Consider the following 25,092-nt stretch of genomic DNA (forward strand, 5'->3'; position numbering starts at 1 on the left):
AGTTATTATCCCAACAAAGGAGGAATGGATAAGTAAATTATGTGAATTTATAGAACTGGCAAAGTTAATAGTAGCCACAAGACATCAGACAAATCAGAAGTAAAGGAAGGAATGGCAATGCATTGAGGATTATATGAAAAAACACTGCTCTAAGGTTAATATGTTGATATGCTTAGACTAAGTGTGTAAAGTACATATTCAGACGAAATAGAAAATATATATATATAAGGAATAATATTCAAAAGACGCAATGTCAATAAGATTAAATAACTACACAGAATGTTGAGTTGGGGGGGGAGGGAAGTCATATGGGTGTACAGTGGTACAGTGGTACAGTGGTTAAGTACCTAATTCGTTCCAGAGGTCCATTCTTAACCTGAAACTGTTCTTAACCTGAAGCACCACTTTGGCTAATGGGGCCTCCTGCTGCTGCTGCACCGCTGGAGCACAATTTCTGTTCTCATCCTGAAGCAAAGTTCTTAACCTGAGGTACTATTTCTGGGTTAGTGGAGTCTGTAACCTGAAGCGTATGTAACCCGAGGTACCACTGTATATGTGGTGGTACTGGTTTTCACTAATGTATAGTATAGATGTTTTCTTTTTCTTTTTGCTTGTCTGTTTTTGGTATGTTCATTTTTTTTGTATTTTTGTGCAATCTTCAAATAAAGAAAAGTGTTAAATGGAAAAAATTAGTACTCCAGAAAAGCATCTAATTAAAACCTGTATAAGGCAGGTATGTTTAATTATTTTTCGCTTTAAAGACCAGTGGCTAACTTTCAAGGTTTCGGGGGGGGGGGGGTGCCAGTGGTGGGTGTGGCCATCCCACAGTCTACATGCGCACTTTCTTACTCACAGCACACAGTCCCTTCTCCTTGCCTGACCCATGCAGATCAGCTGAGATGAGGAGTTAATCACCCCCCTCTCCCTGATCTTTCTTCATATGATTTCCTGGGAAGAGCATTGTGCTGCAGCTGTTGGAGGTAGGTATCACTGCTGTGCAGTGGCCGATATTGTCACCAACAAGACACAGGAAGCGGAAATGGTAGCAAATCATCTAATCTAGTTGTGAGCTTTTTTTCTCTTTATGCTGCTGCCAAAAATTTTGGGGAAGTGACAAAAAATTGTGTGTGCCTGTATCAGGCCTGCAGTTCATTACTAGTGTGAACACACACACACACACACACACACACACACACACACAGACTGTTTACAATCTCAGGATGCCAGTTTTCATCAAACTCTATGCAGTAAGACAGTGGAGTACATGCACATTTATAAACTAAGTATATTATCAGTAGTGGTATACATTATCCTAAAATAAAACAAGGTATGTATCTTAATTCAGATAGAAAGGAAGTTTGAACAACTAAGATTCCCAGTGACTGGACACCTCAAATAATTCTTGAAAAACAGCTGCCCATGAGATATGTCTAAAGCATTACTATCCAAAACATCTTCCCGTTTATACTTACTATTTAGTAGAATCTGACAATTGATACTCTCGCCGCCTGTCATAGCATTCTTGGATTCCAGGGTCATTCCATAAATGCCTTATTGCATCTACATAAGGGTTCTCAAATGAGCACACTTTCTCTATGTCAACGTCTCGAACTAGCTGCGCATTAGCCTATAATAATAAAAACAAAATCCAATTACATTTAAGTGCATTAGACATATTGAACAAAATATATATTAGGTTACTTATGTACTTACTTACTTACTTACTTACACACACACACACACACACACACACACACACACACAAAAGCATAATGTGTTGATAAGAACATTTGGAAATGTTGTTTCCTAGACATGCGGTCAGACTTCTTTTCTAAAATATGTGGTGAGTATGTTTTTGTTTTTTTTAAAAAAGTACTTTCTGGAAGGTAAAATGGGTAAAGGTAAAGGACCCCTGGAAATTTTAAGTGCAATCGAATTTGACTTTGGGGTGTGACACTTATCAGAAGGCAATGACAGCACTCAGGATATTGAGATGTGAGTCACAAAAGGAAGTAGAATAGAAAAAGAGAAGTGATTGTTGGCTGACAATCAGAGTACCGGTAATTTGGACAGAGCGAAGGTGTGTGGACATTCTAACTAGGTGGAAGCTGGGGTGCAAGATTAAGACCTGCTAATATTAAACTGTACCTGAAAATACTTATATTCACTAATTCATTAGCAATACTACAGTAGCATATATGAAAGCTATAATAAACGTATGTTAACAAATCAAAAGTTGTTAATAAATATAAAATACACTACAAAAATAGTGTTACGTTGGATATAAACCTCCAGTAGATTATTGGGAGCATGAGGGAATCGTATTATTTTATTCACTTCATATAACTGGGAAAATGTCAACGACAATTCATCTAATATAAAAGTAAAACATTTTAACTGGCAAAGATATTGGCTTTAAAATCAAGAATCCCACAGCTGGCTGCTGTAAGAACAGGGTGCTGGACTATACGGACATTGGCCTGATCACACACATTCATCTTATGTTCACCCAAGATAATATGAAGAAGCAGCTCTTCTGCTCTCTGTGCCAACCAAATGAACTTTCTCAAAATGATGTACATGACCATCACTTGCTCGTGCAGAAAGTGAATTATCCTTGACTCAATTCACTATACAGTGGTACCTCAGGTTAAGTACTTAATTTGTTCTGGAGGATTGTTCTTAACCTGAAACTGTTCTTAATCTGAAGCACCACTTTAGCTAATGGGGCCTCTTGCTGCCGCCGCGCCGCTGGAGCACGATTTCTGTTCTCATCCTGAAGCAAAGTTCTTAACCTGAAGCACTATTTCTGGGTTAGCGGAGTCTGTAACCTGAAGTGTATGTAACCTGAAGTGTATGTAACCCGAGGTACCACTGTACTCAATACTTGCTTGTAGGGAACTGTCTGGAACTGACAACACAAACACCAACAGAAACTTATTTCGATAATGTGGAAAATCCCCTTCTTTGTTTGCTTAGCTATCAGACATTGCTAAACAAACAATTCACAGGCTCAATTTTTAATTTTCAGTTCCTGTTTGAAGTAGCCAAAGAACCAGCATAGTTTCAAGCTAAGGAAGTTATCTGTTCTTTAAGCAAGCAGACTGCATTACTGAAAAACCTTTTCAGTAAGTCCATATAGTCTACCAGGTGTTAAAATTTAGGTCAGACATAGGAAGCTGGGGGAATCAGCAGTTACTCGTGAAGTCTAATGAATGTCTACTAACATTTAACCAAAAGATTGCCCAACATCTTGCAATAACAGCCAAATAGCACCATGCCTTGTGCTTTAATAATAATAATAATAATAATAATAATAATAATAATAATAATTTTTTATTTATACCCCGCCCTCCCCAGCCAAGGCCGGGCTCAGAGAGGCTTACAAGCAATAATAAAAAAAGATGAATGATTACAACTTAAAAACAAAAATAAAATACAACATTAAAATAATGGAACATTAAAATATTAAAATGTAGCCTCATCGCAGGAGGAGAAGGAAAAGAAAAAAGAAAGAGAGGGAGGGAGGGAATCAAATTGGCTCCAAGCCAAAAGCCAGGCGGAACAACTCTGTCTTACAGGCCCTGCGGAAAGAAATCAGATCCTGCAGGGCCCTCGTCTCATGAGGCAGAGCGTTCCACCAGGCTGGGGCCAGTGTTGAGAAGGCCCTGGCTCTGGTTGAAGCCAATCTAACTTCCTATATAACACTAGCTTTGTGCAACCGGCCTCCAATAGTTATATTCATTGATGCTACCTGGAACTATAAAATAAGGGGAAGTTACTGGTGCAAGAATTAAAAAGTTCGTTCCTATGTGTAGCTATTAGTTACATTAGAACCAGCTAGTACTGGTCTTCATCATTACAGTAAGAGCAATACAGTCAAAGTGGCTCACTTGTCTAGAAATACTGATGCACTATTTGGGACAAACAACTCAACCCCTTATTCAGCAGTGTAATTTGAATACACGCCTAACAATATGCACACACTGGAGGAAGGAACGGCAATAAGTATGGAACTTGAGACACTGTTTTTAATCCGTTACCTTTTGCTGTTCAATCACAAGATGCACAATACAAGTTACTATGATTTTTGTATTTATTTCAATGTACAACGTACCTTTTCCTAACTGTAATTAAACTGTTTTATGGTAGAATTTGATCATTAGCCAATTAGCTACTATCATGAGTAGTTAATATCACAGCAAGCATATATTGCTGTACATTAATAATGAACATGGTCAGATAATGCACTTTCCCATGAAAAGTACACGGACTAATTTATTCAAATATTGCCAAGGATCATTAGTGAAATCTGCAACACACAAAAAAGGTGACTGCTTAAAAGAGAAATGTCAATAAATAGACAATAAAGTATCCTTGGCAGTTGTTGTCTTTTTAAAAAAGGAAAAGTTATAAACATTAAGTCCGATTGTGATGCATATAACAAAAATGGGCAGACTATGGGCAATATCCCATTTGCAAACGGGTTGCATTCTGAGTCACTGCATGCTTGTGTGAAATTGTGTGCAACAGTAGCACCTATTGAAAAAGCCTGCAAACACCCCATTCTGCTCCCCTACCCCTTTCTGGGATGTTTTTGTAATGTTTTTAGGTCACTTCCGGGTTCGGTGCAATGTGTACATGCGTGGTTACGTCAATATTGGATGGACCTAAAACGTATGCGGCCTGTATATCCATCAGTATCTTTCCACAATATCTGCAAACAGATCTTAAGAACTGGAGACTTGTTAAAGCACTTGCTGTACTATTCAATGATATCAGCAAATGCTCAGAACAGAGGAGTATTTCTAGTAAAATCTAGCTGTTACAATTGTAGATCAAAGATCTGCAGCAGACGAAATCTACAATTCTGTAGTTGTGAAATGAAAGGCAGACTAAACATTCAAGTGAGAACAGAACAGATACAGAGCCAGCCATAGCAAGAAAATGCTGGTAAGTTCCTCACTATGGGAAGCCATCGTTTCCAGTAATTAAACATTTGACGTTATAAAAATGATGGCACATCCATTTTTGTAAGCCACAAGAATGGGAGTTAAGTCCTTTATTTTAATCAAAGGTCTCTTGTGAACATAAGAATCAGTTCATTTGTACAGTGCTGTCTTCAATGTTTGGCAGCGATTCTCCAAAGTTCCAGACGGGAGTCTTTCCTACTCATACCTGAGATGCCAAAGACTGAACCTGGGACCTTTCGCACGCAAGACATGTGCTTTCCTACTGAGCTGCTGCGCACTAGTGCCATGATGCCAGACATTAGCTAAATGCAAAAATTCCAGGACTTACAGTATTATCAGCATCTGAAGTGCAGAGTCTGTTAAGAGGGTATGGAATAAAGCTTGGAGGTGCACTAGAGCGAGGAAATATGCCAGATCGGTAATAAGAATATAAAATAGTCACAATGGCCAACATAAAGCACAAAATATATTTCTGTTAACATGGGCCTATTCCAAATATATGTAACATGGGAGAGAGGAAAGGATTGTAACCAGGGTGGATGAAAATCAATAATTTTTTTTTAAAAAAATAAAAATAAATCAGATTTTTAAAAAAAATTAAATCAGATTTTTAAAAATTTTAAATTGGATTTTTTAAAAATAAAATGCTTTTGGAAGAAAATTCTTTCTAAAGATAGTTTTCTATTTAAGTTACATTATAGTCCAGGAAATAAAGATTTGCTTTTAATTATGTAGCATTAGGCTTTATATGCAATGTTTAAATGTTTTGGTAAATGAATTCCATTAATCCATTCACAATGTCATGCTCTTCCAGAGGTTTCTGTAAGATTATTTGGGGCAGTTTTTCTAACGAGATGATATTATCACAGGTGCTTGTTTTTGCAGTTCTCAAAAGTGTGAATTTGTGTCTGCAGAGATAACATGCCTTTTCACAGGAAAAATATTATAAAATAAACATACAGAGTTGAGGAAAATAATTTAAACCCATTGTTCCTTTGCAAATCTATATACACAGAATCAACCCCATATCTCTTAAATGCTGAGTTCCAAGAGGTTCAATGAATAGATCGTTTGGAGTGGAATAGATCTGCACAAGTAGCCAAGTGTGAAGCAGTAAAAATGAAAGTGCAGTCTTGTGAGCGGAATACTCCACAGGTCTTGGGATCTTTGTGTAACACAGTGGTACCTCGGGTTACAAACACTTTGGGTTACAAACTCCGCTAACCCGGAAGTAGTACCTTGGGTTGAGAACTTTGCCCCAGGATGAGAATGGAAATCGCGCAGCGGCCCCATTAGCAAAAGTGGGCCTGTCAGGGAACTGCAGGCAGCGAGGGAGGAAAGAATGGGAGGATACAGAGAACCATCTCCACTGATTAGTACTGGCTCGTCCTCCTCAGAAGACAGAGAAGAGGATAGGGAGTCTGGGGAGGAAGGGGGGCTTCCGAGAGAGGGGGGTCCACGTCACGGGGAAAACGGAAGGGGCTGAGCCGTTGGCTGTGCTGGTCTGGAGGGAAAAGAGAAACCAGTCAGAGCAACGCGTCATGAGAGATGGATCGCTTTGTTTATTCTGCATGTAATCTTGTCAGAAGGAAATAAAGAAAGGAATTTATGGCTGGCTGCCAGGAGTGTTTTCTCTGCTGAGTGCAGCAACGCGTGCAGCTGGCTAGCTGACAGTGCCTCAGGTTAAGAACGGTTTCGGGTTAAGAATGGACCTCCAGAACGAATTAAGTTTGTATCGCGAGGTACCACTGTAATTGTGCAAGTCAGTAATTTTTGATATAACTGTAAAAACTGCTCTGAAAATTTATTATTCCAAAAATGAAACCTTCATCTGGTTGTAAATATTAAGATTATACTAGCAAGAATGAGTCTTTCTGTAAAAAAAAATGATTTAAATCAAGTCTTACTGACTAGTGATTTAAATCGTGATTTAAATCAAATCCACCCTGCTTGTAACAGTGTGCTGCAGGGATGCTGAGCTCTCCCCGCTGCCTGCTACTTCACTCCACCACAACCCATCTCCCATTTCTCTCTCAACTTGATGCCCTAACCAGAACTGAGCTCAGAGGACATTAAACTGCACCTGCCCCTTGGCGTCAAGTGTTATTAATACAGACCTGTGTTGAAAAAAGACACAGGTCTGCTGCCACCTGCTGCTTGGCCCTCTGTTGAATAGCTAAAAAGACTGGGAGCATCATAAGACTCTGGGTGCTCTGACCCCCCTTGTCCTGGGCTGGGGAGGAAGTGGATTCAAGGAGGAAAAGTTTCACCAAAGGAGTGAGAGGCAAGCGCCCAGCAGGCAGGAAAAATGAAAACTATAAAAACACTCCCTTAGCTTAATACATATGGCAGAGAGGTTGTTGTGTTTTTTTTTTTTTAAGTATTCTACCATTTAAAAATCTGTACATTCCATTCCTTATAAAATAGATTAAAATTACCCTATATGTATGAAATTTAGTAAAGAAAATCTCTTTGGTGAGATACACAAGTTCTCCAACTTTTAGAAACACTGAATGGGAAAAAAACAGCTGTTCAAATCTGTGGCTGGGCCAGCGGGGTTTTTTGGAGCGTTCATATTAACCGGGGAGATGTTTAACTTGAAAAGCTGATATGAAAAACTGAAATGCTTTGAGTAATTCAGGTAGACCTCTGGGGCATGCCAGTGAGAGTGTAGTGTGGTGTAGTGAGAGCCAGTGTGGTGTAGTGGTTAAGAGCGGTAGTCTTGCAATCTGCTGAACCGGGTTCGCTTCCCCGCTCCTCCACCTGCAGCTGCTGGGTGACCTTGGGCCAGTCCCACTTCTCTCAGCCCCACTCATGTCACAGAGTGTTTGTTGTGGGGGAGGAAGGGAAAGGAGAATGTTAGCCGCTTTAAGACTCCTGGAGTGAAAGGCGGGATATCAAATCCAAACTCTTCTTCTTCTTAATTTGAAGAAAAGACATTGTGCCATTTTCATTCTGTTTAAAAGCAGCGTATTTTAGAGCAGCCTGGAGATGCTTTGTACTACAACTTCCATTAACTGGTTGGGGCGAATGGAAGCTAAAGCCAAACCAGGTTGGGGAACAGACAACTTATCAACACAAGTAATTTGTTGTGAGTGAAAAGTCCACCATGCCCTGGGAAGTATCAGTTACTTATCCCACATTTGGTTGTATTTAAACACTTGTTGGCTTCAAAGCCTGGCTAGCTTAAAACTGGAAATGCTGGCTAATTTTTTTGCATACACCTTTCAGTCAAGCTGTTAACTCAGCCAGCAGAAGTGTTAATTTAATTATTTCTTAAAACAATTACAGTTGAAAATCATAAGCTCTGTTTCTCCATCATTCTCTCCTGAGGGTGCCCACAGAAAACAAAATCCCGGAGATAGATAGATAGATAGATAGATAGATAGATAGATAGATATCGTATTTTTCGCTCTATAACACGCACCTGACCATAACACACACATCGTTTTTAGAGGAGGAAAACAAGGCAGGGGGAAATTCTGAAGAAACAGTGGATGTATCATTTTTGTGCCTCATGCTGTGGCCACAGACATGTGATCTGATGGTGAATTTGGGGTGACCCAATGCAAAGAGCCGGAGGGTCCATGTGGATCCATGCTTTGTAACCACGTTTTTGCACCATTGTGGCCCCAGAAAGAAAGGCAAAAGTTTTCCCCCACCCAGCCACCCAAGCCAGCCCTCTCTCTCTCTCCCTCTCTCTCCCACCTGCATGTTTTCCAGCTGCCTGCGAGTCCCTAAAATGCTTCCCTGGACACAGCAGCACCAGAGCACGGAGTGGAATTAGAAGGAAGGACGCGATCCTTTCCTTTCCCCTCTGCTTGCCTGGAGGGGAGGGGTTGCCTGGAGGGGATTTGCCTGCTCTTTGTTCCATTTGAGCAAACAGCAACCGAAACAGGAGAGGGTGGGCAGTAAGACCCTGAGGCAGAATGCAGGAAAGCAACAGCTTCCTCTCTCTTGGATTTTTGCCTGATTTTTGCCCCTGCGCTCGGGACAGCCAGCTCCAGGGACCACACATTCGCTCAATAACACACACAGACATTTCCCATTACTTTTTAGGAGAAAAAATTCTGCGTGTTATAGAGAGAAAAGTACGGTATATATAGGCATGAAGATAAAGGTTAAAAAAGGACAAGACACCAGGGCCAGAAAAGCCTCCGCTACAAGGCGGTGATGGTCAAGGCACTTCACAAAGAATCTGCAACCCACTTTCCCAAGCCTTGCTGTCCACAGAACACAGGACCAGCTCCACCTCTCACACAGCAGCTTCCTTCCACTCCAGTGCTAGAGGACAGCTTGTCCCTCAACTCCCGAGCAACCATTTGTAAGCAAGTCTTGAAAAACATGAAGAAAACACAGGGCAGTCCAATGCAGACACAGGCAGCCCGGTCTTATTCAGGCCAAGGCATAATGAAATCCAACGGGAGATGTTAAGTAACAGTTGCAGAAAGGCTGCTCTGTGACTGACAGCGCTGCAAGCCTGCTAAAACAGAAAGCCAACTTTCAACTCCCACCAGGCAGCCTCCCTTCTTTGGAAGTCTTACATAAGCACAACTTGAGTATAGCACCCACATAGTCCCTTCACAGCATAAATCACAGTTCTTAAGTTTGTTGCTTAACCAGACTTGCCACTGTTGGGAGAAAGGGTTCATGTCAATTAACTTTTATATCAAATTTATCATACTTTTTTTAAAAAAAAAAATGGGTTATAATGCATTGCCCCAGCACAGGCTTTTATTTTCTGCTGAAAACTGTTTAAAAACTTTAAAAAACAAACAAACATTAGTGTGCAGATCTTATCTATTTCTAACGTTGGTTACAGTTACATAGGCATGATGGTGAGAACCTGTGACCTGCCAGATGTTGTTGAGCAACAACTCTCATCACACCTAGCCAGCATAAAGATAAGATAAAAAATACCTCATTTAAAAACTGTTTAAAATATCTAAAAACAATTAGACATAATAAACCATTTAAAGCAAACTTAAGAACAGGTGTACCCAAATCAAGTGCCTGGCTATGCCCAGTACAGTGGTACAGTGGTGCCTCGCAAGACGAAATTAATTCGTTCCGCAAGTTTTTTCTTCTTGCAAGTTTTTCGTCTTGCGAAGCACGGTTTCCCATAGGAATGCATTGAAAATCAATCAATGCGTTCCTATGGAGACCGTCCGGGGACAGAGAGGAAGCGCCGCGCGCCTTCCCCTCTGTCCCCGGACCTGTTTAAAGCAAGGGGTGGCGGGGAGAAGATTGCTTCTCCCCGTTGCCTGCCCCGCAATCTCCGGGGACAGAGGGGAAGGCACGCGGCGGACCTGTCCCCGGATCTGTTTTAAAGCAAGGGAAGGGGCAGCGGGGAGAATCGCTTCTCCCCGTTGCTGCCCCTTGGTTCAAAAGGGGTCCGGGGAGAGAGGGGAAGGCGCGCGCGCCTTCCCCTCTGTCCCCGGAGATTGCGGGGCTGGCAACGGGGAGAAGCGATCTTCTCCCCGTTGCCGCCCCTTGCTTCAAAAGAGGTCCGGGGACAGCGGGGAAGACGCGCTGCGCTACTTCTGGGATGGGTGATGGTGGCTGCCTAATGTCAGCAGGCAGGGAGTCCCAAAGCACAGGGGCTGACCAAAATTTCATCTTGCAGTTATTATTAAGTTCTAGATTAAGTTACAGTCTTTCACCTAGTTCTGTATTTTAGTAATTGAAACACCAAAGAACAGTATATACACTTGAAATTTTAGGATATAAAGGAAACTGTTTATTTAATTACAAATAGCAGTAAATTTTTGAGATTTAATTTTTTAGTGTATTAGTAAGTTTATCAAATAATAGTGGGGTTTTTTTGGAAAATTGAATTCATAATAAAAACTCATTGTTGTGAAGAGTGCACTTTTTGCCAATGTGCATTATATTCACCAGCAAATCCTTTTCGTTGTTGTTGTTTCAAGGTTCTGACAATTGAGGTGAGCATTAGACTCGATGGCGCATTAGACTTGAGTAAAGACGGTAATACATACTGACTTGGGAGAAAGCTCAGTGAGTGTTACACTGCATAGGATCAGGTTGTTAATCTATATTGCGCAAGGTTTCAACAAGGTGAAGTGGCCAATCTTTCAACTGGAATTAGCTGGAGTAGTGTTGGGACACAATTTTGCTTTGTGAGAGACAGAAAGCATAAACACACACTTGTAGAAAGCACACTCATATAAGTGCTTGGCAATATTGGATTAGTGAACCACAGCCCTCAGAAAAGTGCATCAATTCTAAATGTGACAAGATTAGTAAACAGACTGAAATATATTCCATCCAATCCAAATAACTTTATCGTTCTAGCCACTGGCCATGACAAATCTAAATAAAATCTAAATCTAAAAAAAACCAAAAACAAAATACAAACAGAAGTGGTGTCGCGCCACAAATAATAGCCTCTATTTAGATCTCTGCGTCTTCCTTACAGTTCACTGCTATATTGTCCAGGGTTTTCTTTTTGGCCGCCAAACAGGGCAATTTTATGAGTCACTGAAGCATTTACATCACTAAGAAGCCATAGGACCTTCTCTGCCGGGAGAGACATATTTCCTGTACAGATGGTAAGGTGAGAAATCGCCTCCTGGGTGGGCAATATAGTAAATAGTGCAAGATGTCTTCCACCTGCAGGTGCCCACATATACAGAGTCTTTTTAGGATGCTGGAGGGCACAGTCTGAAAACACAGCCCAGTAAAAGCGAATCTTAGCGAGCCAGACAGGTAACTGGCTCTAAAACAGACCATTTTTAGAAGGGGGAACCAAGCAGAGCATTTAGAGGATTTAATCGCTTGCAGATCATGTAGCAATTCTGTCCAGTGGCACCAATCACTTAGTTGGTGTTTGTCTGCGGATGTAATCTCCTCTACCTTACGGAAATAATAAGAGTTCAAGTAATGTTGGGTGTTAGATTCCACCATTGGCTGTTCTCCAATTCCGCACAGTACAGGGCTGGCAAGTGCTCGCAAGGCATGGAGGACAGTCTTTTCAGGTAATTAAATCTGGTGCAATTAGCTCTTGCAGTTAATGTTGGCCATCTAGCTTCCATGCGTAAGAGTATAGCTGCTGTTCCCATGTGTAGGGGAAACAGTCAAAATTGGTTTTACACCATTTCTAACCCTTTGATAGCATTCTTATCCTCGTCCCAGATTTCAACTCCATAAAGCATTTGAGGGATCGCTTTACTGCCAAATATTTTTAGCACGGGTTCAAACTGTTTTCCACCCTTTGTGAAGTAAAACTTCATCAGGGCCCCAATCTCTCTCTGCACTCTGGTTTTCAGCACCTTGATGTGCCACTTATAAGTCAATGTTTCATTAAAAAGGACGCCAAGATATTTGAAAACATGGGTTTGCTCTCAATCATGGTGCTCAAGCATCCGTTTATAGTGGGGGCTACATTTTCAGAAGACCATGATTTGGAGTGGTTAACCAGGGGGTCTTCTTGTTTACAATATGAACTGAGAGCCTCCAGGAAGTTTTTAAGGCCCAGACGGGAAAGAGAAAGAAGGACTGTATCATCCGCATACAGCAGGCAGAACACCTTCCTGTTTCTAAGTACTGAAGAGGGAAAGTGAGCTTGGGCTAAATGTGGGACTATGTCGTTGATGTAGAAGTTGAAAAGTGTGGGGGCTAAAATGCAGCCTTGTTTTACACCACTTGAAAGATTGAGACAAGCAGTCATTTAGGCCCACTCTGACTCTCGTGTCAGTATCACTGTACAGCTCTAGAATCAACAGGAGGAATCTATGTTCTTTATTGGTGAATTGAGCAAACCAGGAAGATTTGGCTTCATATGATATTATATTATACCCAAAGCAGGGACCATGGCTTGTTTTTTCATAACCAAGCACAATTAGCAAGCAAACAGCAAATCATGGTTTCAGTTCGGCTAGTTATTGTGGCTTCTTAGAGAGAAACAAACCACAATCCTTGGTTTGGACATAATGCAAAGCTAAGACTTCCTGGTTTATTTTATTCTGCTCATGGCACAGAAGGGCAGTAGTAGTTAGGAAACATGCACCAGAGCACTGCCTGTACTTCCTAAACCATGATTAGTCTAGGTTACTGTGATGCGCAAATAAAGCCAAAATATTGGATATGGTACAAACTAGCATCCAATTGCACCACACCGCCAGCGGTATATATAACATCACCCAGTAGATCAGAATTCATACCATAGAAGCCAACTCCTAGGGGCTGAGGTCCCTTTGTCGTTGTCCCCCCAATAAAATACAGTGGTGCCTCGCAAGACGAAATTAATCCGTTCCGCGAGTCTCTTCGTCTAGCGGTTTTTTCGTCTTGCGAAGCAAGCCCATTGGCGGATTAGCGCTATTAGCGGCTTTTAGCGGCTTATCGGCTTAGCGGATAAACAGATAAGCGGCTTAGCGGTGTAGAAAAAGGGGGGGGGGGAGAAAAAAAAACCCGCAGGAACTCGCAAGACATTATTGTCTTGCGAAGCAAGCCCATAGGAAATTCGTTTTGCGAAGCACCTCCAAAACGGAAAACCCTTTCGTCTAGCGGGTTTTCCGTCTTGCGAGGCATTCATCTTGCGGGGCACCACTGTATTTGAGGGGGGCAGCCACCCCAAGTTGATGGGCACTGCCATTCAAATGGTGTACATGCACCATGCCATGTGATCGATTATGCAGGGTGGGCATTTTATTCAAGCTGGCATCCCTGGTTCAGACTATGGGGTGTGCAGCATAGGGTTGTATCTCTCAGGCCTTATCTCATGCATAAGGGTAAGTTCTTTTGTGGGGAACTTTGTTGTAAGGATGCTTTGCACAAAAAGTGAGCAACCTGAACTTAAGCACACTGCTAACACTTCTGTTCCAAGTATCTTGCTTTGGGACTCTAGACACAGCCAACCAACACCACATTGCATCCCAGTTCTAACTATTGGGGATTGCATGGGCAGAGCACCCAAGCAGAATAAACAAGGGAAGAGGAAAAATATTCTGCATGTGTTAAGTACCACAACTGCCTCCCATGTACTCCACTCCTCTGTTTTACGTGAATACTGTGTCTTGCTTAAAATGGATTATTGAAACATTCCTTCCTTGCAAAACCAGGAGTCTCTCTGAGACAGGGAATGCACTCACACGCACACACAAAAACACACACATAAGCTCTCTGTTGGCAAAGGCCACGTGCTCCACTCCAACCATTGCCAAATCTGGTCAAACACTCATAAATTTGGCACTCCAGGCCTTTCCCCTGACCCCCCCCCCCCGACCCAGCTCCACAGCCTCCTTGGGCTTTTGCCTGGCTGGAATGTGTTCTTGAACAGGGATAAACCCTCCTGCCTGCATGGAGAATGTGTGTGCATTTCTATGGTTGGAATAGAAATGGTTGCCTACTGCATACAAAGGTAAGAATCACACCCATTGCTCTACTTTCTTATCCCTCTGGCCCTGCCTACTACTGGAATGTGGCCTCCCGTATGTCGTCTGTGAGGGAGAGCACCCTCAAACTGAAAAACGCTCCCTCTTCCCTGCCTACAGATATGTTGCTCAAATCAATACAAACCACTTTGAGGTTTTGTTTTTTAACCATCAAGCAGTGTATAAATGTCATGAAATGAATATATAAAGCCTGAAAATGAGTTCACACTTTTGGCAACTAAATGTGGCGGAATTTCAAGCAGGAATATTCCTTCTTGGGCTCAAAGAGTGATCTCCTCTCCCTGATATGTTATCCTTCCTGCAATTATTGTTGGTAATTCATTTCCCCACAAAAAGTAGGTTACTGCTTATCCAATATTATTAATAGACATACTTCCATGACTTATAAAGATTTTGAGATACACAAAAGAAAGGAATCTACATCATCATGTATTTTAAAATGAAAGGTTTTTTTTCCTAATATATTTACTGCCTTTTGTAAAGATTTCTATAGGATCCTAAAAAGTATTACATTAAAAATATCATAGCTGTAATGAGTGTTTAGCTAGGTAAAGAAACCTGGCAAAGAATAAAGCCCAGAGTTTGGTGTAAGTGGAAGAAATTTAAAAGGGATCAGTGTTGCTAGATGCCAGGATGTGTTTCCGTGGACAAGGTGCTAGTCCTGGACAATTAACACAGCAATCCAAACCTGCAGAGGGTCTGGTCCTGCAGCTCTGGAGGCCAACTTCTTGCAAACTACTCTTTCTTTTCTTCTCTGTAACAAAAACTTCCAGCATAGAAAGTCTCAATCTGCAGATGTACACTCATCATGCTTAACTTAAAACTCAAAGCAACGTAGGGGGGAAAGTTGCTTCTGCAAAAGTATTGCTTCTCTTTGGCTTCCTATGGAACAATCATTGCCTGAACATTCCCTATCAGAGAACTAAAGTGCCCAACAATCCAAGTTACATGTCCCTGAAGGAGGATATTCTGTGTGGGGAAGAATTTTAGCAGCATCAAGCAGCAAACAAAACTGCAGTGAATTGCTGTTGAAAGCGATTTCCTCACCCTCTGGTTCGCCCCTTTGCAGGGTTATACACAATATATTGCACTGCTTTCAGTGGTTTAATTTCTAAATGGGGAGACGTCGAGACGTAAAGCTAAAGGGACCCCTGACCATTAGGTCCAGTCGTGACCGACTCTGGGGTTATGGCGCTCATCTCGCTTTATTGGCCGAGGGAGTCGGCGTACAGCTTCCAGCCAGCATGACAAAGCAACTTCTGGCGAACCAGAGCAGCGCACAGAAACGCCGTTTACCTTCCCGTCGGAGTGGTACCTATTTATCTACTTGCACTTTGACATGCTTTTGAACTGCTAGGTTGGCAGGAGCAGCGACCGAGCAACGGGTCTAAATGCTACACCATCTGATTTGAACTCCCAGTCTGCCAATGGCAGTACATGTGTGATGATTTTGGTGAAATGGGGCCAATAAGGAAAGAGTTTATATCTTGCCATGAGAACGTAGGATAGCGTCTGGCATTATAAGAAGAAGAGTTTAGATCTGATATCCCGCTTTATCACTACCCTACAGAGTCTCAAAGCTTCTTTTTCTTCTGGAGAATTAATGGGTCTGAGTGTCACCAATTTTAGATATATATACCTACCTCACAACCACCTGGGGCAAGACAAAGTGGACCAGCCTCACAAAGTGGTATGAAAGTCTATCAATTAGTTTCATGGCTGAGTGAGGATTTCTTCCAGATCCCAGGACAATAATAATAAATTTTATTATTTATACCCCACTCATCTGGCTGGGTTTCCCCAGCCACTCTGCACGGCTCCCAACAGAATATTAGAAACACGATAAAACATCAAACATTACAAACTTCGACACACAAATTTTAACCACTACAGCACACCATAATAAATAACATGTGCCCCCTTCTGCAGGGATGACACTCAATTTTGTGAAGTGTACCACATTTGGGGCAGGGAGTAACGCTTGGCATATAGCAAACAGTGAAAGCGCTCTTTCAATAACTGAAAGTTTCAAGTTAATTCTTCCTGAAGCCATTTGAAACGTAAAGCTACTAGGACTGGAAAATGAGGCTGGTATATGAAACGTCCTAAAATTCCATTCTTAATTTCTGCATAAAGTGCTAGACACACAGCAACCAACCAAATGCATGTGTTCAGTTCCTTCCAAGTTCTGTGTGTGTTTGTGTGCATCTGTGTGCAAGAAATGAAACAAAAATCAGATTAACATTCTTACTACAACTTTCCTGCCCTCCTGGTCGGCCTTAAGTGTGGGGAGTGGTGCAATTAACACCTGCGAGCCATGTGCTTGCAGCTCAGTGGTTAGAGCATCTGCCTTGCATGCATGAAGATTCCAGGGTTCAATCCCCAATGGCACATCCAGGCAGGGATGGAAGAGACCCTGGAGAGCTGCTGTATCTTAGTGTAGACAATACTGAGCTGAAGGAACCACTGGTCAGCTTCATATACGAGCTGGAAGGTATCTTCACCTATTCCACCCTGGCACCCCCTGCAATGCAGGAATCTCAACTAAAGCTGCCATGACAGATGGCTGTCCAACCTTCCTGGTCACCGTGCTTCCTCCAGGCTAAGTTGAGATTTATAAGCGGCTGCAAGCCCACAGCCAGCCAAGGAAGCACAGCACACCTCTCCTCTCCCTCGAACTCATACAGATGCCCCCAGGGGGTTCTCTCTCCACCATAATGGCCTAAGCCCTCAGATCCACCGCACGCTGGCCAGCCTGCCCCCCAGTGGGGGAGGCAAGGCGAGAGAAAGAGGCACTGCCGAGGGTACGGCTCAGCTCGCTTCTTGCACACGCGGCCCAAGCCTTCTGGTGCCAAGACACCAAGTCCCTCAGGCCTCCTCAGGGAAGGAGCTGCTCGGAGTGAGAGAATCCAGACCAAATCTTCCTCGAAGGGAAAGATGGATTCCTGCTTTCCCCTCACTTCAATTTATTATTTATTTATTTGAATTTCTATACCAGCTTTCCTAAGAGGATCACAGGGTGGCCTGCAGTATAAAAACAAAAACACATAATGTGGTAACGAACAAAACTTTAATTCCCCTCCCCCTTAAGTACCCCTCTTCTGCTTTGGCAGAGTCTGAGGAGGAGCAACAAGGCAGGGGGGGCATGCCTGTTGCGTCCTCCTCAGCTATCCTGGCAACCCCGTACAGCATCGCAAAGCGGAGCATAGGCTTTGTGATGCCGATTCCCCCTTTGCCACACAATCCCCTCACATCACCAGCAGCAGCCCAGCCACCCTCCTTCTCTCCTCACCTCACTTGCCCACCAGCTCTGTCTTTCTCCGAGCCTCCTACATCCGGCACTCTGGGCAGCGCATGCATGCTCCTTTGGTCCCTCCCCCACCCAAAAAGTAGACATTTTGGCAATTTAAAAAAAATTCCCCCCTTGAAGTCTCGGACATGTCCGAGGGGGAACGGACTTATGGCAACCCAACATTAGGGACACCTATATGACCCACTGTCCATTTCCTAGTATTTTGAAAGAGAAATTGAAGGGGAGGGGAGAATTCATAGCTCAGCGTGAATTGGATTGTGTGGGATAATGATAAAAACAGATATCTTAATTTATTCTTGAGCTACTTAATTCCTCTGTAAGAAGCTGACTGTGCTAGTTCTGCAGACCCTGCCCTGGTACAAGGAGGGCTTGCAGTCTGAATTTAGCCAAGTCACATAAAACAGCACGGTTGACAGCCTTACAAATCTGGAGGAACAACATTCTTCATGTGTGTCAACGGGAACTGGTTTTAGGCGTGTGCTCTTCGCAATGTTGGAGGAATTTATACATGCATTTTTAATAATTTCAATCCACTGTGTGTGATAGTTCTTCAGCTGTTCCTTGCATTACATTCAAAGAAGGTGAGGAGAGGAAAAGGGGAGGGTTCCTATTTTAAGTTCCTGCAGTCTAGGCTGTGTTGGATAACTTCAGTTTAAAACACTACTTTTTTGTTTCCTTATAAAGAATAGAGCTCATCTAGATTCTAGAAGACCTTACATAAAAAGAGAACAAGAGTGTTGGGAGGTGTAGAGAAAAGGAAAGAAAAAACACTGACCCCAATTGAGCTGCACATGCAATAGCACTGACAAAACAACAGCAATAGCAACAATCAGCTATTTGGGACACACATACAGAAACATGCTTCCTAGCACATACAGGACATTGTCCTGTTCGCTTCTGCATCGTTCCTTCCTTATTTCAGATATCGTGACATATCGATATATCACAGTGTTTAGCTGGTGATATATCACTAAAACCAGATGTCACCCAGCCCCATCTGCAACTAAGTGCAGAAAAGTGAAAGTGAAAATGCACTTCTATCATTCTCATTTGCAAATTCCAGCTCACTTATTTCCGTCACTGCAGCTCTAGTGTAGTTAAAGAAAAGCAGTGCAGCTGTAGCCTCCCTCCTAGTGACATTACTGCATGATCCCAAAGCATATAGTCAAATCACTAAAATTAATGGTACCTATGGGGAGCTTAAAAGGGACGTGGGTGGCGCTGTGGGTTAAACCACAGAGCCTAGGACTTGCTGATCAGAAGGTCGGCAGTTCGAATCCCCGTGACGGAGTGAGTTCCCGTTGCTCGGTCCCAGCTCCTGCCAACCTAGCAGTTCAAAAGCACATCAAAGTGCAAGTAGATAAATAGGTACTGCTCTGGTGGGAAGGTAAACGGTGTTTCTGTGCGCTGCTCTGGTTCGCCAGAAGCGGCTTAGTCATGCTGGCCACATGACCCGGAAGCTATACGCCGGCTCCCTTGGCCAATAAAGTGAGATGAGTGCCGCAACCCCAGAGTCATCCGCGACTGGACCTAATGGTCAGGGGGTCCCTTTACCTTTACCTTTATGGGGAGCTTGGGGTGTTAGGGAAACGTTAGTATTTCTGGTGGGGAACAGAGCATGCTCCTTCTGGGGTAGATAATCTACTTTGGTCCCCACCCTGCACTCAGTCCTCACCTGTGGATCCTAGAAGCTGTCATCATGCAACAGTGCCCACACTTTGGGAAATGGTTTTGACTGGCCGGCAGCCGCTGGCTAAATCAGGTGAGGGTAGCCAATTGGTCTCAAATGCTCAGAACCCAGCACAATCCAAAATAGAGTCCCTAAGATGGTTGGATGGCATCGTGTGTACCTCCTTCTGCAACTCCTGCAGCCAAGCTGGTGCCAAATGTATTGCTCTGGTTTCCCTTGAACTACATCAACAAGGCAGAGGGGAGGGGGTCTTCTGGGCAGCCCAGGAGCTCCATACACAATGCCCAGGCTTGCGACCCTGAGAGGTCACTTTGGTACCAGTCTCCACAGCTACAGGTTGGTGCTGTGGTTCTCCAGCAATTTGACTTTGAACCTAGAGGCACACTCCATTCTCTTTCGAGACAGATGGATGCCAACAAAATGGTACTGTTTTAAATTGCTTTATTTTCGCTGGACATATGCAATAGTTATCGCATACAGATAAGCATAATAGGTATAAAGTATTTCCACCTGTCTCTCATTTTAGGTAAAGGTAAAGGTACCCCTACCCGTACGGGCCAGTCTTGACAGACTCTGGGGTTGTGCGCCCATCTCACTCAAGAGGCCAGGGGCCAGCGCTGTCCGGAGACACTTCCGGGTCACGTGGCCAGCGTGACATCGCTGCTCTGGCGAGCCAGAGTCGCACACGGAAACGCCGTTTACCTTCCCGCTGGTAAGCGGTCCCTATTTATCTACTTGCACCCGGAGGTGCTTTCGAACTGCTAGGTTGGCAGGCGCTGGGACCGAGCAGCGGGAGCGCACCCCGCCGCAGGGATTCGAACCGCCGACCTTTCGATCGGCAAGTCCTAGGCGCTGAGGCTTTAACCCACAGCGCCACCTGCGTCCCGCGTCTCTCATTTTATAGAGGTATAAATTACTGTATCATGGAACAGGAGCTACTTTCCAAACTCTCAAGTTATTTCTTGCTTAACTTGGCAAATGCCTGTTGCATGTGGATCTAAATTTATATCCCTTTACCATATATTCATATTATATTTGACAGGAAAGGCCTGTCTCTTAACTTGGCTGTCTTGTCTGACCTAAAAGCTAGTACAAGCCTGTCAGAAAAGCTGGAGTTTTTGACAAACACACAAACTCCTATTGTCTCTAAAAGAGTTGATTCTGTCTGTTTTCACAGGGGCTATTGTTGTGAAGAAACTAAAGATTATGCTTAGGTCATGCACTGTTCAAAGGTGTATTTGTTGAAAAGAGAATGTGAAATAGCACTATTTCCCTAAAGCTAATCTTCCAGAAAAAGTTGAGGAATCTTTCACTACATCTTCAAGTTAATATAGAAAAATGTGGGTTAGGAGAAAAGAACTGTTCAGCCTTTCTGCTCAAGAATGTTATTCTTATTTGTGAATTACTATGGTTATTTAGAATTCTTATTTGTGAATTACTACCGTTATTTAGGGGACGTGGGTGGCTCTGTGGTTTAGCCTAGGACTTGCCAATCAGAAGGTCAGCAGTTTGAATCCCCGTGACGGGGTGAGCTCCCGTTGCTCGGTCCCTGCTCCTGCCAACCTAGCAGTTTGAAAGCATGTCAAAGTGCAAGTAGATAAATAGGTACCGCTCCGGCGGGAAGGTAAACGGCGTTTCCGTGCGCTGCTCTGGTTTCGCCAGAAGTGGCTTAGTCATGCTGGCCACATGACACGGAAGCTGTATGCCGGCTCCCTCGGCCAGTAAAGCAAGATGAGCGCCGCAACCCCAGAGTCGGTCACGACTGGACCTAATGGTCAGGGGTCCCTTTACCTTTACCGTTATTTAGGTTCATTTGTTTGTTTACAGCAAGATCTATTTTAACATGTAACCTGAAGAGTCAACATGTAGTCTTGTACTATCACAGATCACATATAGCTGTAGGAAATGGCCAATACCTACCTCATCTTCATTCTCTGGGGTGAAGGGGCCAAAGCTTATTGACCACGCTTTGCAAACAGAAGGTTCCAGCTTCAATCCCCAGCATCTCCAGGTAGGACTGGGAAAAGAACCTGGAGAGCCACTGCCAGTCAGAGCTGACATTCCTGAGGTAGATGGACACACCGCACTGTGAGCTAAGCTGTGGATTTGCAAAGCCACACAAATGTGTGGGCTCCCAGAGAGGAATTCACAGCTCCTTCATTCTTCCCCAGTCCTTATTACTGCTGCACTGTGCTGAGCCAAGCCAAGATTAGAACTCAAGACTCCTGGTTACTGTCTCTCTTCACTTACTACTAACTGTGTTTTAAGCTCAGTTCAGTTTACTGCAAATTAGGTTAGTATAAGGCAGCCTCCTGTGTACCTATAAACGACCCAACTGTATACATACTGTTGGAGACCGGGAGTCTGCTTTCATGAGGAAAGAACCCCGTGGCTGCAACTCAGGCACCCTGAGGATCCTAGATGGTACAAATTTGTCTTTCATGTCCTATTCCATTCGTTACAGTTGTACAGGTTTCAAAAACTGTCAGCTTGCTACAACACTTGCATTTTCACCTCTATTTCTTTTTTGGAAAAGAAATCATTTTACTTCCCTGGACAAACAAACAAAATTGTTGCAGATCAATAGTGAGACAGAACAGATGAAGATGAGAAGGAGTGATCTACCTCAGTGTTTCCCAACCTTAGGTTTCCAGCTGTTTTTGGACTACAATTCCCATCATTCCTGACCACTGGTGTTGCTAGCTAGGGATGATGGGAGTTGTAGTCCAAAAACAGCTGGCGACCCAAGGTTGGGAAACACTGATCTACCTGATTTCCAAAGGCTTAGCAATGACTACTAATCGGAAATGAAGAAAGAAGACACTCACAATGCAAAGAGTTTACTGCAGCATCTTGCTGAGTAATAATTACATCCTATTAGACAAATTTAATAAGGAAAAAAAAAGATTTCGTATGTACAAGTAAGATCAAAGAAGCTTCACTAGATATGGCCTGTTTTCAGCATAAGACTGTTTAAATTGAATTTTATGACTTTACTATATGCAGATTTCCCCCATCCCATTTGATATCCTCTTTACACCTGACCTACAAATGTCTAAATGAGTATTCTGGAGGTTTAGTATTAGAATTAGCATGACCTACCACAATACTGCTAGGCAGCAGACTCAGGTAGAACTAGACACAATGAAGGAAATATGGGATAGGCAACCATATATTTTCCTGACAATGTGGTCAAATTACGCTTAATCTTGTGACCACTTGCTGATTCTCCCCTGCAAATGACACTTACAAGCCACCACAGTTTATTTTTTCTCAGCTGGGGTGGAGTGGGGGGCTGAGAGGAGAGCATGTGGCCATGGGAGAAAGATTAAGTACCCGTTTACCCAACATTCTCCTCAATGCATTTGAGTTATCCAAGTAAGCATGGTATTGGGAACATGCACTTGCAGAAAGAATACTTCATTCTGCACTCACAGGATTATCCGGATCTCCTAGTATTTTCTTGGCACATGAACTCTCCTTACATTTAATTTTTACCTTCATACTTTACGGAATGTTTGACAAATCCCATTTATGTATTAGGCTGAATATGAATAAGAAGTACAACAGACAGAAGAAGCTTCCTTGCACTGAGTAAGACCCAAAGGACCATCTGTCTCAGTACTGTCTACACTGACCAGCAGCGGCTCCAGTGGTCTATTCCAGCCCTACCTGGAGAGGCCGGAGATTGAACCCGGGGCCTTCTGCATGCAAAGCATGTGTTCTACCACTGAGCTACGATCTTTCCCCTAAACATGAAGCAGAAGAACATGTGAAGAGTTCTGCTGGATCAGACCAACTATCTAGTCCAGTAGCCTCTTACCACACATCGTCCGGTAACCCTAGCTGGCTGAACAGATGATAAAATGGGGGCCAGCCAGCAAAGATGGAGTGGCATCTCCCTAGTGCATGCACCTGGTCAAGCAACTGTCAGGTAAAGGGACCCCTGACCACTAGGTCCAGTCGGGACCGACTCTGGGGTTGCGGCGCTCATCTCGCTTTAGTGGCCGAGGGAGCCAGCGTTCAGCTTCCGGGTCATGTGGCCAGCATGACTAAGCCGCTTCTGGCAAACCAGAGCAGTGCACAGAAACGCTGTCTACCTTCCTGCCAGAGCGGTACCTCTTTATCTACTTGCACTGCATTGCTTTTGAACTGCTAGGTTGGCAGGAGCAGGGACCGAGCAACGGGAGCTCACCCCATCGCAGGGATTCGAACCGCCGACCTTCTGATCAGCAAGTCCTAGACTCTGTGGTTTAACCCACAGTGCCAACCAGGCCCCTCATGCAACTGTAACAGTACACAAATCAGAGGGACAAAATTATCCACAGAATTTCAACAAGAGTGATAAGCAAGGTCTCTTTTCTTGTTGAAGGCAGTGCTGAAAGCCAATAACGTTCCTCCAAAATAGCAGGTTGCATGATTGACTGAGGTATATTCTAGACACTGTTCCTTTACAGTTTGCGAAGAGGCAGGAACACCCCCCCCCCAAACACACAGCCACACACACAACTTGATTAAAGTCATACATATCCTGTGATATGTATGGCTTACACATACTGGGTTATTTAGTCTAAATAGTATGAAACAAATTGGTTTCAGTAAAGGACCCTTATAAACACTGTTGTTTTAGCTTTATCTGTTGTCTAATGGGCAACCACCACACACATTGCTGAATCACACAGTATCATCAATGTTCAAGTAAAATAGGAAGCTCTACAGGAAGACTGCAAGAGGATGTGCGTCTAAATTTGGCTGAATACAAGGAGCAAACTAGGCTATGCATATCCTATATATTTATTTCTGGGAAGGGACAGAAGAAAACACAAATATGGCAAAGTTTTTTGCTTTCTTAAAATGACTTATTTAAGAGGCCTCTGGATGGAGGGAAACAATATTGCTTCAAGACACAGTCAATGTTGCATTTGCTGATTATAATTTAAACCACACTGTGGACAGGACAGAAACAGCTATCACACAAGCCACATTGTCAGCTCCTTAATTTCCAATGAGCTTCTCATTCAATAACCATTTCATTTGCCAACTAACAGGAGGCTTTTCCTTGACAAAACTAATTCCAAAGCACATGTATGAGAGTGTGTACATGTGAAACTATTTTGTCAAAATCAGCTGTGAATAGACTTTTACTGGCAGTGATCCTACAATTAAAATTCTTTGAAGTTTCTTTTCACTGCATGAACAAACAGAACTGATTTCTTTATTTAATAGGATACTTCATTCACATCATTGTTAGAAGTGCCTTTAATCATACCACCATCCTGATTTCCTTGAAGTTATTTTATTTAATATATAGTGGGTGTCTTTAGTGCAACCAATAATTTTAAAGGGCACAAAATTGTGTAATTAAAAAGAGGAACATTTCATTGATTAGCTGAAACTTCTGAGAATCATTTCTTTGAGAATGGCTAGCAAAATGGGGAAGAATCTCATAGACTAGAGAGGGATGATGGCCAAGCAAGCATCCTCTATAAAACTAGCTTTGCTTCAATACCTTTTGAATTCCCCCCCCCATTTGCACATATTTGAATAATTATATGCAAGGTAACTAACTCATGGCTTCTCTATCACAGAACATGTTCAAAGTTTGAATTACATACCTGAAAATTGATTAGATTTATAGGGATATAGCTGCATACATTTTCTGAAAAGAGAGCCCATGTTTTCTTGATGAAAGATTTAGATAAG

At 42.9% G+C, this 25,092-nt stretch overlaps 1 protein-coding gene across 2 annotated transcripts in view; it reads right to left on the reverse strand.

Moving 5' to 3' along the window:
* The window catches only part of LOC307227038 (guanine nucleotide-binding protein G(q) subunit alpha), a 93,929-nt gene that overhangs the window by 26,121 nt on the left and 42,716 nt on the right, over positions 1-25,092 (reverse strand). For both annotated transcript variants that reach the window (XM_079996139.1, XM_079996140.1), the window contains exon 3: positions 1,473-1,627. In XM_079996139.1, coding sequence (XP_079852265.1) covers positions 1,473-1,627 — 155 coding nt within the window. The remainder of the gene's footprint in view (positions 1-1,472; positions 1,628-25,092) is intronic.

The sequence above is a fragment of the Podarcis cretensis genome (genome assembly GCF_951804945.1).
Source record: "Podarcis cretensis genome assembly, chromosome: 11".
Lineage (NCBI taxonomy): Eukaryota > Metazoa > Chordata > Lepidosauria > Squamata > Lacertidae > Podarcis > Podarcis cretensis.